The 12,912-nt window shown below is 41.3% G+C and overlaps 1 protein-coding gene across 1 annotated transcript in view; it reads right to left on the reverse strand.

The window, feature by feature from the left end:
- Positions 1 to 12,912, reverse strand: part of NSMCE2 (NSE2 (MMS21) homolog, SMC5-SMC6 complex SUMO ligase) — a 129,501-nt gene that overhangs the window by 94,665 nt on the left and 21,924 nt on the right. Inside the window, exon 3 of the mRNA XM_040060249.1 lies at positions 8,499 to 8,605. Coding sequence (XP_039916183.1) covers positions 8,499 to 8,605 — 107 coding nt within the window. The remainder of the gene's footprint in view (positions 1 to 8,498; positions 8,606 to 12,912) is intronic.

The raw sequence follows: 12,912 nt of genomic DNA on the forward strand, positions 1-12,912 counted from the left end.
TACACAGTTATGCTCCATCAGGTAGTGTCTGTCCTGCAGCCAGAATACAGCCAGCATAAATAGTATCATGTGATCTGGCTTATTTGATGAGAATGTGCTACCAGGTGATTCGGTACTGCACAAATGCAACGTTAATTAACATGGGACCACAGCCCAAAGTACAGAGTGAAACTATTTGTCAAGGTCAACCACACAAGCCGCTAGTAGACCTGAAAATAGCATCCAGTCCTCCTTAATCCCAGGCTAGTTTGCTACCTACTGGGCAGCACGGCTGCCCAACATAGCAAAGACACTTTTCAAATTATGATGTGATTCCCAGGACTCCTTTGGCACATTTGCTCTTAATACTATCCCTGCTGCCGCCGTATCCACAGAGGTCCCAGTTTCACGTCATGGCCCTAGGTCCAGAACACTTCTTTTCACCCAAATCTCCACTGTAACCAAATGTGGCCCCTGCTGCCCAACTCCTACCCACACAAGCCAAGGGCCATTTCAGCAACTACAGTGTTGACACTGCAAATATTTAGGAAAATGTTTAGCTTGACCAATGTAAGCAACCACAGTGAAGTCAAACAAACCTATGACCATATGCAAGAGTTTCCGGGGTTTATTCACCAAAAAGCAGGACACATCTTTATGCTTGCTAGGAGACACTAAGACACACTACTGAGGATGTGCTATATAACCCACATAAAATAAAACACTATTCCTACTGCTTTATATGCTGCTCACTACAAAAATATTTTAATTGCAGCTCACCAAATGTTGACTCTAACCTATTACTGTAGAGAACTACCCACATAGATCACTAATTCTCGGAAAATAAAAAAGCGGCTTCCATCAAATGCTTAGCCCGACACATAGAGAGACACACAAAAAAGTAAAGCAAATATTATAGAGTAAATATTAAAAATGTGTTGAAATGCGTCTTTGTCCCAGTTTCTGCAGGAAGCAGAATACATGCCTACAATGGTGCTGTATTGTTTGAATTACTGTTTGGAGGTAGCAGTAGAACAGAGCAAGAAATATAGTATTAATTAGAAATTGAATAGAAGAAATTGTATTGAAGAAACTTTAAAATACTAAAAAACTCCATAGTTAGCTAATGCTAGAAATAAGCTTGCTTGTAAAAGTTTTAGTAAGTCCTGTGGCATTATGTATATATAGATGCAGAGGCATAATTGTAGAGTCACATATTAATTTCCTCTACTATCCTGCCCAAGTCATAACGATTGAATCCAATGTCCACATTTTGCTTATTCTGTAAGATAAATGATCAGTCTGAAGTGGCTTCATTAATAGACAGCAAGTAAACAAGCACTGAAGAGGAATTCCAATTAGAATTCAAGGTACCAAAATAATGACCAAGAGGACATCCGTTGTTAAAAAAAACTCTGAAGATAAAGCAAGTTCTCCAAAAATTTCCAAAGGCACTGGCATTGGTACAACATCTTTCACCAGGGAATTCACTTGTTGATGCTGATGGTGCACTTCAGTATGCTCTGAGCAAATTTCAAGATAGAATCACTTGCTTTTACAATTAGAGAGTCAGTATAAATGCAGAAAAAAACTACAAGAGTTCTTTTATTCTCCCTGCCAGCCCAAGAAAATATATATATCCATTCTCATGACTTAAGTTTTAGCTTTCATATTTTTTAGATTTTTTGTGTTGCTTAGGTGTGTAGCTCCAAGCTTCATATTAAGTGTTAATTCTCTTCACAGGGCAGGTAAACACAACAAATCCTTTTCCAGCCCAAGACCAAAGACAACATTTACAAGCTTCAGGCCCGAAAGTATAAACAACAGTGAACTGAAGAGAAAAAACACAAGAAGGATGGGACTTCATAACCTGAAGCTGTAATTGGACAATTAACCCAAATATGCAAATGGACCAAAACTTATAAAAGTGTGAAACGTCGTGACCATTCATCCATTTTTGTGACCATTTTGGGTCCATCTTGGGTGTAGCCCTGGCCAGGCACTTGTTCTGCTCAAGGTGTATCCTCAAAGGCCTTTTACTAAATACCTGCTTTACGCTTTTAGCTCTGTCTAGTCTCTGCTCCAGGTCAGCCTTCTCAAGGCATCAGGTCTAAACCCATTTTTCTGGTACTTCACAAAGACCTTCCTGAGCAATTTCTGTGCAACAAAGGACCTTTTTGATGAAAAGAAGGTCCCAAAATTTTCATGGCTAGCAGACAGTATTTCAGAATCAAGAAACACTGATGTCAGAGGAAATGCTCTGAGCTTAGCTGTACAGGGAAGGTCACAGTTTCAGATATGGATATCATCAGTGGATTTTGCCCTATAACATGTTGTCATGACAGTGCAGCAAGAGCAAAGAAGAGCAAAGTGCTTATTAAGAAAGTGTCAGCACCAAACAAGGCCATTTGTTCCATGAAACTAGAAAGTTCCACGTCCAAAATTGTTTCACTGACAACACTGTAATGGATATCACAGTGCCACTCACTGTCAGAGAGTCCCGAATCAGCTAAAACACGTGAATCCCTTGGGATTCACAGTCTTCTTGGTACTTATCTCTACAGAAAACTGAGTGACAATCTGATTATTAAGCACAGCCCTATCTCTAACAGGCAGCAGCAGTCACTGATGACCCTGCTGGCACTTGCCACATACACTGAACTTGATCATCACATTAGTTCTGCTGCCATAGCTATGCCAATGAGGATGGGAGCTGCTGGCTGGAATCACATCCTCTGCTTGACCGTGCTGTTCCTTCACAGACCACACTGCAAGTGGAGCTACCACTGCAGAAGTGTCTGGTTGCTTTAGTTTGTTTTGGCAAAAGATACCACTTGGACATACTGGCAGAACCTTCTCCAATAGGACTCCTGGCCTACAAAGCTATGCTGGCAGAGGCTGGGTAACAAAGATGTCAAGTCCCTTTCAGTTTTATGAGACCAAGGAAGACCATCCAAATCACTACAGCATTATACTGTGAGTTTTAAGTGAGGAAACTAGAATTCTGATACACAGGTTGCAAATCAGAGACCATGGATTAAACTGTACAGCAGTTTTAAACAGGATTCTTTACTTTTCTGCAGAGGCTTTTAAATCACTCACAAGCTGCACACTGGAATAAGACCTACATCACTGAAGGGAATTATCCCTCTGCAGGATTACAATTTACACAGTTTGCCACTAAGATAACAGACCCCAATACTAAGTAATCTGCTCTAAACTACTGACCTAGTGAACAAACATCTCCTCCTATTCACACTCCAATGACTTTACTTGCCTAAAGGGAAGAACTATTATCAAAAATACAAAACAATTCTACATGTAGTTCCTATATATCCTGTCAAGACAAAACCACTCTTGTTCACGGAACACGGCGCACTCCTCATCTTTGCAAAGGAAGAATGAACACTTGACAAGGTGTGAACTCACACGGGCATAACTGACCAACATGTCCAGACTTCAAATCCTCTCAAGACATACACTTACATCAGTTGTGTGTAGTAGTTTTACAGAAAAAAACCCCAAAAAGAACACTTTCATTTCCCTTCCTGGGTTCAAACTATAATTAACCTTGAATTAAATTACAATCAAATCAGTTTCCATGCAGGATAATCAGAAAACAAAGATGTCAGCAGCCACTGACACGGTAATAGACATGATTTACCAAGAACAATGTGGGAAAGCTTCAGCAGAAGTAGGAATAAGAGCCAAGCACCAATGCAACATCTAATATTTCCATCTTTTCTTCAGCTCAACACCACCTCCTTCCTTGCACTCTTTCAACCAGTCTCTTCCCCATATGTCTACATGATCTCAAGATTTCCCAAGCCCATGTCCTTTTACCTTTTTGTCTGCCTCTTCTCATTCTGAGTGCTCTTTCTCTTAGTTTTTTTCTTAAATATTTCTCCTGTGTTTTTCTTCCACCTCACTAAGGTTTGGATTTCATCCTGTCACAGTCCTCAGGTTTAGCAAAAAGCAGACGTGAATCAAGCATGAGAAACTGATGTTTGGCAAAGAAGTAACTTGTAAAAAGAAGCACTAAGCAATCCTTGCTAGAGATGCCATTACCTCATTCAACAATTTCCTGTCACCTGCAAAAGAAACAAAATAGCCCAGGTTCTCTTTCCCTAAAGGAGAAGAAAAGAGAGGTCGGAATAGAAGTTAGAAGTTAGTTTTATCTTCCTTGTTCTCTAGTTTGATCTACAACACGTTGTAATTCATTTTATCTAGAAAAGTCTGGGGACTTAAGAAAATTCCACCCCAGCTTTAACAGTCCCTAAGAAACCAAATGCTTGAAAAGCTGAGAGAGTGATCAGTCCACCACCACCATCCCTGCTAATCAAGAGTGCAGAGGGGGAGCAAGGGAGGAGGCACAATTGTTGAAATGAAGTACTATGAGAGAGTACAGGAAAGCTAAACCTACAGGAAGCAAGAAGCAAGAACATGACACAGTTAATCAAATGACAATGCCAAGCATAACTCTGCTTGAATGTTGTGCTCTTTAAATAACTTCAGCAAAACACTCATTTACAAGCTATGACCACCCCCTGCTCACATAAGGCACTTCCTCAGAGAGCATGCACAGTAAAATGAATGTGCACTGGGTCTTTACAGGCAGATAAGAGGATGCAAAGCCAATGACTACACAGTTAGGTTGTTACATATATGGGAAATATCAATTTTTTATTGCTCACAGCATATAAAAATGAGCACCTGGCATACTGAGTACATGTTAGCTTTATGGATTCACCATCTAGAACCTGTTCTCTGCACAGATAAGAAATAAAATCAAGTATCTTGACTCTGTGTGTGAATTGTGTTCCTGCACACTGGGTGAAAGAATCCATATTTGGGACAACACAATATGCTGGCATTCTGGGCACCTGAAAACTCTGTCAGAGCAGGGAACACTTGAGTCTGGGTTCCAATCATTTGGGTCCATTTCAAGAGTATAAAAAAATTCTGCAAGAGATACTGCAGCTCCATCAGTCTTTCATTGTTAAACCAAAAATAGTGCTGTCTGGACTTTGCATGGTAAGGACCTGAATATTGGCTAATTTCTTTTAAAAATACCCATTAAAAATGAAAGAATAAGCAGCAGCAGAAGTCCAGTCATTACACAGGTACAAGAAAATCCAGTGGCACAGGACAAACAAAGGATTTCCCATAGCCTATTGTTGGAAACACTGTGATTCAATTGCTCACTTCTTGCTCAACAGGCTGCTGATTCAACCAGAAGAGGATGCTGGTATGTCTCACCTTCTGCATTCCACCTACTGTAGCCTCAATCAACAAAAAAACTGGCTTTGAGAAAACATGTGACTATATCTCATGCTAGTTTCAAGTCATTTACATTACAATCCTTTGGTTGTACAATATCCTCTTTTGTCAATGCAATTTAAAGGTACACATAATAAAATCATATATGAGGAATTTTAACTGCTGCTGTCTCCTTATCTTGCTAAATTCCAGTTGGACATTTCACTAGAAGCAGCTGCTTAGAAGGTGAAACACAGACTGTAATATACTTTCAGATTCACTTCTGTATGAGGAAGTTACAGACCAGAAAAATCATCAACATAAAAACTTACAAAATAATCAGATAAAAATGCGTTTCACAGCTGGAGACAAATCCCGTCCATGAAGAACAGGCTGCTTGTGAAAATTAATGACGTGCTGCAACTCCCCAGAGAAAGGCCTCAGGTAAGGAATTCAGATGGAACCAGCGAGCAAGTCAGTGGGGGCTATTTTAAACCCAAGCCATTCTACAGCTACTTCCAGGTGCAGCCCTAAATTCAGCAACAGTATCTGTTTCCCAGAAGCAGATTTTAAGCTGTCTCTGACAGGTAACTGGAGATGGGCAGTGCAGCTCCAGAGGAATGGTATGCAGCTAGCCTCCAAAATAAAGCATGAGCTGTTATTTTTCAGAGAACATATTGTAACTCCGTTCTGCGACAGAAGTTATATACTTTTCTTTCTTATACTCACAAAGGTTTGTTCAGGATGCTGGCAGGGGAAAGTACAGACAATTCCCTAGAGTGAAGTAGGAAGCAGAGGAGAAGTGTGGCTAGAGGCTAACAGATTAGCCATTACCAAATTTATAATCCATGTAGACTCCAAAACATGTTAAATATCTCGGAGCTGTATTTTAAAAACCTTAGGACTGAAATAACAGGAAATGAGCTTTTTTTAATGACACCAAGAAGCTACATTAGAGAAAAAAAAAAAGGGGAGGGAAAGGAAAACCAACCCTTGCAGGTGTGGTTTTTTGCACACCAGCAAGGATATGCACACAACAGATACTGCTGAATTCAATCCTAAAAATCACAAATGTATCACTGCTCTGCTGAAACCAACAAAAATACCTTCACTTCAGTGAAGCACTTACACCTCTGCTCAATTTAAAATATCATGAGTGATGCATCTGAAGTAAAAAAGACTTGAGTGCTTTGTTGGTGAAGGCACAGACTTGCTCTTTGCAGTCCTAAACTTGAAAAAAAAGAGTGTTTTGCTGATAAATTAAAATAATGAAAGAAGTTAAAAAGTCATTGTTGAAAATTACTTGGAATTCCTATTATAACAATAAGGCATCGATTATTAATTGGCTTATAATCAAAATATAAACCAACTGTGTTTCACTCAAGTCTGGATATACATCATTAGCCTCCAACAATTAAGACTATGTTACAATTTCCTAGAAAAGCTTTAACAATCATGAATAGTCCTAATAAAAGGAAAAAGTTTTGAACCAACCAATATAAACCAGGAGGTCTGCAATTACAGTGACATCTGAAGTGAAATGTATATTTAAAGACTACATGGGGAACAGCGCCTGTATTTACTGCTGTCCAACATTTGCTGATGTAGACATAGTTTTGAACTCTTTTTAAACCTGTATATTTAAATATCTGAATGAAGATTTTTCAGTTAAGCATCTGATCAAATGATTCTCAAAAAACTAAAGGAAAACCTTTCTACAACAGGAAAACCATGTAGGCATCTCAACAGAACTAGTGGGAAATGCACTGCTCTCCTTTTACTGCTTTTAAAAGAACAAAAAGCAGTATCAAGGCAAGTTTAATGGAGAAGCTCGACTAAACATTTAGAAACAGATTTCCCACCTTGAAGGGAAATCAGGGACGTGCTTTTGCCTTTTCTAGAGAAATTCGTAGGAAACCGACACCGAGAAGTCTCTCTGCAGACACACAACTACAACAGGTCACTCAGGAAGTTGAGTTATCCCGGCACGACGCGGCCTGAAGCTGAGGTTCGGCCTCCCCGGAGCTGCCCCTTCCCGGCCCGGCCCGGCCCGGCTCTGCCGCGGAGCCGCCGCTCGCTGCCCGGGGACGCGCCGAGCCGGGCCGGGAACGCGCCGAACCCGGGACGGGAACGCGCCGAGCAGGGACTGGAACGTGCCGAGCCCGGGACCGGGAACGAGCCGGGCCGGGAATGCGCCGAACCCGGGACGGGAACGAGCCGGGCCGGGAACGCGCCGAACCCGGGACGGGAACGAGCCGGGCCGGGAACGCGCCGAACCCGGGACGGGAACGAGCCGGGCCGGGAACGCGCCGAACCCGGGACGGGAACGAGCCGGGCCGGGAACGCGCCGAACCCGGGACGGGAACGAGCCGGGCCGGGAACGCGCCGAACCCGGGACGGGAACGAGCCGGGCCGGGAACGCGCCGAACCCGGGACGGGAACGAGCCGGGCCGGGAACGCGCCGAACCCGGGACGGGAACGAGCCGGGCCGGGAACGCGCCGAACCCGGGACGGGAACGAGCCGGGCCGGGAACGCGCCGAACCCGGGACGGGAACGAGCCGGGCCGGGAACGCGCCGAACCCGGGACGGGAACGAGCCGGGCCGGGCCGTGCAGCGCGCGCGCGGCGTCCCCTGGCGGCCACTGCCAGCGGCGCCGCCGCGCCCGGAGTTTGTCCATCCTATGTCCGTCCTTTGTCCGTCATTTGTCCATCCTATGTCCGTCCTTTGTCCGTCATTTGTCCATCCTATGTCCGTCCTTTGTCCGTCATTTGTCCATCCTTTGTCCGTCCTTTGTCCAGGGGCAGAGCGAGGCCCTGGTTCACAGAGCGAGCAATCCGCCAGCTCACCCTTTCCACGCACCAACCAGAGGGAAGCAGGCTTTAAAACATCGGTTCTCTGCAGTCACAGCCATCAGTTTGTTCGTCACATCAGCTGTCTCACGCATCTGCGCTTCCATCTTCCACAATACATGAGGTGGTATCACCTGAGAGTAGGGTGTCTTAACTAGAGTGTCCTCAATCATTTCCAAAGTACTACTCAGCCCATATTCCCAAGGGTGCTAGTTTGGTGGGGAGAAGTTAAAAACTCTGCCACCCTGTAGCAAGCTGAGAAAAAAAAATAATAATTGTACTGGCAATTTCAGTACTTTATACCTGCCGAAGAGCTGTCTTTCCAATTGTGTATTGTTTAAATGTAATATCTGTGTATTTTAAAAGATAGTATTTAAATAAGGGTATGTTAATGAGAGGAGATAATTTACCTGATTTATGGTTTCTTCAAATGCTTTTATATAATGATTAAGTTCTCTGTCCATTGTAGCATATTCTAACATGACTTTTTCCATATTGTTAACATCTTCTTCATCATCTGCAAAATAAAATACGTGGAATATGGGTATCAATTGTATTATTTTCAGGCAGCATTTTTTCTTTACAAATATTTTATTTATAAGTATTCATGCTGTGAATATCTAACACACTTGTAAGTCTCAGATGTTTTCACACTACTCAAACATATACTTTTTTTGTCCCATTTTGCAACTGTAATCTGACATTTCTTGGGTAACTTGAAGAAACAGCTTACTCAGAAAGACACTTCCCTGGTTTCATGTGAACAAGAGAGAGTATGTGTAATTTCATCTACCAAAACCTAGTCATTAGGCAATCAGGATATTTTCTGCAAAAGTTGTATTTCATGACTCATCACATTGCCTCAGAAACAGTCAGAGGAAACTTAAATGCCCTCTCAGTACAATATAGTTCACAGCTATAAATAGACCCCTTATCCCCAATAAACAAGGCTACAGGAAAATCAAAACAAAGCCAGCATTTTATAACATGGGAAATAATGGAAGAATGAATAGCATTGATGATTCAAGCAGTAAAATTCTAATTGCCAGGGAAAATCAATTAACACAGGTCATGTGATTAGTAATTCATACCCACTTTTATTCTCTTCTGCACTCCTCCTAATTTCACTCCTTTCATTTCTAACTACACCTCTGCTTTCCCATTCTAACATTGCTGTGCATCTGCTTAGGTAAGGACCGTCTGTAGAAGCTGCAAGGCTGAACAGCCACAGCTGTATACTCCTGACACAGCTGCATGTACCACATCAAATGCTGCCAGCTGTGGGAAGAGAGCCAGCCACAACCCCTGAATCCATGCAGGAAATCAGGAAGTTAGGAAACCTAAGTTTCCACTAGTACTACCCCCATTTTTTCCTATCCTGAAGTTTCCAGGTATTGAGAAAGCAGCAGGAAGCAGCTACACTGTGAAAGAGCCCCAAAGTCTGCCCTCCAGCTCATTTGATGGAGCATTCTTTAAAAGCACTTAAGTAGCTAATCTGTGCTGCTACTTTTAGGAAGAAAACTGTAATACAGCTTTTTAAATTACTTTCTTTGTGAAGAGAAGAAAATGTCTTCTGATCTGGCAAGCTTAAGTTGCTAACTATATTATTATGTTAGAACACATAAATCTGTCTCTGCAGAAAGCTGACACTATTGCATACGGCCATCAGTGTGGGAGCAAAATCTGAAACCGCTCAGAAACAGAAACACCACACCATATTGAAACAGTAATGGATCAAGGAGACAAAGGAAAAGTGCTAAGATATATTTACACAAAAGAAGTTACATAATAAGCCATGCTATTTTGTGAACATGGCAATTACAGTCGTGATGTTTCCCTTAATTATATATAGGCTTGGTATGTATCCATTTTTCTTAAGTAAATGAATGGATACTGCAGACAGAATCTTGGCATTCCTGCAACTTTCTTCTGAATAATCAGCATTTCCCTCTCCCCTTTCCCTTCCCTCCCACCCAGCTTCCATGTACTATCTGGTAACTATGATCATACTATTTTTCCTTTCTGCTAGGAAACATATGAAATGCCTCCTTCAAGGCTGACACAAAGGACACTCCATGAATCACAGGAAAGGTTTATGTAGCAAATAACTGTCGTTCTCCTCCCATGGCCAAAATGAATCATATCCACAACATAAAGAAACTACAGCGGCCTAAATATTTTAAAGGGGTTTTTTTTTCGGAGAAAAGAAGTGCATCATTAAATAGCAAGAGAGCTGTACAAATGCTATCTTTCCTAATAGTTAAAAAATAATTTTAGGTGAAGAGTAATAATGTTGTATGCAACTTGAGAGATGTATTAAAATAAAGCTCAAAGAGGTGAAGCACATCTCAGCAAGAGGGACATTATCTCCAAATACATCCTGCTCTACATTCTTCCTCTACTGACTTCATCCACCAGCCTGCTTTAAGTCTCAGTACTGTTCACTGCTGTTTCCTTGTTGCTGCTCTTTCCCATGTTACAGATGCTGGGAAATTGTTGAACATGTCACTAACACACAATCATATCCAGCCCTTGGAGGCACTGTGGACATACAGATACATCTGAAGGACTGTGTACAGGTGAGTTGTTGTCCATACCCTATTTCTGCTCATTGACAGATATTTGAGTCCATTTGCTGTCTCAAGTTCAATCCACAGGGTGCTGAGCACTAAGAGGAAATCTCCTATGTTGCTCTCAGCCACTTACCTCCCCATCTCTTAAAACAAGATCTAAAGGAAACTTACGTTACAAGCTATTCTATTTGCCTTTTAAAAACTCTCATTGTTCTACATTACACACAGAATAACCTTCTGTGCAAGGCTCCTCTGCTTTCCCTTCCCCTGAAGAGCCAAGAGCATTTCTGTCCCTCCCTAGCAGGGAGCAGATGCAGGGCAGAGCTTGGATAAGAAACTGTGGGTGACTGTATGGGGGTGTAGGGATCCCAGCACCTTCAAGGTTTCTTTAAACAGACTCCACCATAGACTAATCAGACTACACCAGTTTACCTGATCTTACTAAGGAACAAGAAACTCAAAAATACTTCTCTCCTCAACACCATCCCACAATTCATTCTAACGAATCCCAACCACAGGTTTAACAGCACTACAGTATCAAAAATAATTAAAATTTAATAATTACATCAGGCTTTTGAAAGATTCAAAAGGCACTGCCTGTTATTCTTCCTGCAAGCCCTGCTGCTGCTTTTGCTTCCTACGTGAGGGTTACAGTGGAGATCCACAGTAAAGAGATTCATGGCACTGACTCTCTTCCAGCAGACCATGAGCACACTGACTGCTGAATACTCTCCAGCCAGACTCCAGCTACAAAGCCAGACAACTCTCCAAAGTACTCAAACTTTGCACTCTGCAGGCCAACAACCTTGCTTAACACCAAAATCAAACACTTTACAAGTGCTGGATGAGTGCCTTTCTGTTATCTAATCAAGTTATCCTAATCTTATTTCTAATTCATATCTAAGGAATGCATTCCAAACTCTCTGCATATTCTTTTAGCTACTGCCACAAAATACCATTGAAGTGCATATTGTAGTCTCCTTGTTATCTAGGCTAAATATGTTGAGTTTAGTAAGCATTTCTTCACAAGACATTTCCCTCACCACTCAGAGATTATACATTTTGCAATATTAAATTTTTTACTCACAGAAAACCCAGTTCAAGGCCATAATTTCATTTTCAAAGGCCCATGTGCATCATGTTAAAATTAGCTGGATGAATAAGCAGTTTGCAATTATGAATTCCAGCTCGCACGACTTTATGCTCTCTTATTATAATTGAAACAGGGGTATTGTTCTGAAAAGTCTCCCTAAATATTAAAGAAAAAAATTGCGTAGTGACTAGCAAGGGTTCAGTTTCTCACTTCTGAAGAGACCAATCACGCTTAGGAGCCTTAATGCTGTTTTAAACCATAATCAGTCAGGACTAAATTATGTATCATGAACCCAGTGTTAAAACAGAAGTTGCAACAACAAAATAGAGTTAAGTCAGCATTGATTTAATACATCCTATAGTAACACTCATCTAAAATTTATCCAAAACTTGCATTTCTTAATATCTGAGTTCACATTTACTTTAGATTCCTGTATATATCCACAAGTTAGCAACATTTCTAAAGATTTTTCACAACTACCTCTTTCTGTGCAAAAGTTACCACACACACATCAGTATTTGTTATTTAGGGTATTACAGCTGGCCTGCAGCCAGTACACACCAATCTAAATAAGCATTCACTTCACTGCAGACTATCTTAAACACAAAATAGTCTGGAATACCAGGAAATTACAGGAAGGCTCCAGACTTACAAATACAAATGTACTTAAAATGAATGCTTAAGCACAGACAATATGGATTAAGATGACTACATATATACTTTCGTATCTTTATAGTACTGGCTAACAAAAGTCAAAATTTCAATTTAAAGAACGCAGGACATGTCAGTTCTACCTCTGGCACCACATATTAGTTTGCTTTGAAATTCAAGGCTACACCCTGGTTTTCCCATGATTTAAGGCAGAAGAGGAATGGTATACCACTGCCCAGAAATTTTGACAGTAGATTTCAGACTTTTAAAACACTCGTAACACAAACACCCATCACTTCAGCCATTAGCAACAGTGGTAGTTGGCAGTTGTCTTCATATGCCCCAGCAGCAGATAAAATATACACTTTGCCAGCAGGTTTCAAGTTACTGCTGACAGCAGAGGAACACAAGCTCTCTCACTCCCTGATTTAGTTCCATAGTTTGGAGGAGAAAATACACTCTCAATTCAAAATAAAGCTAAGTCTTTTTGCTGTCATTTTTATTAAG

Source organism: Hirundo rustica, chromosome 1, assembly GCF_015227805.2.
Source record: "Hirundo rustica isolate bHirRus1 chromosome 1, bHirRus1.pri.v3, whole genome shotgun sequence".
NCBI lineage: Eukaryota > Metazoa > Chordata > Aves > Passeriformes > Hirundinidae > Hirundo > Hirundo rustica.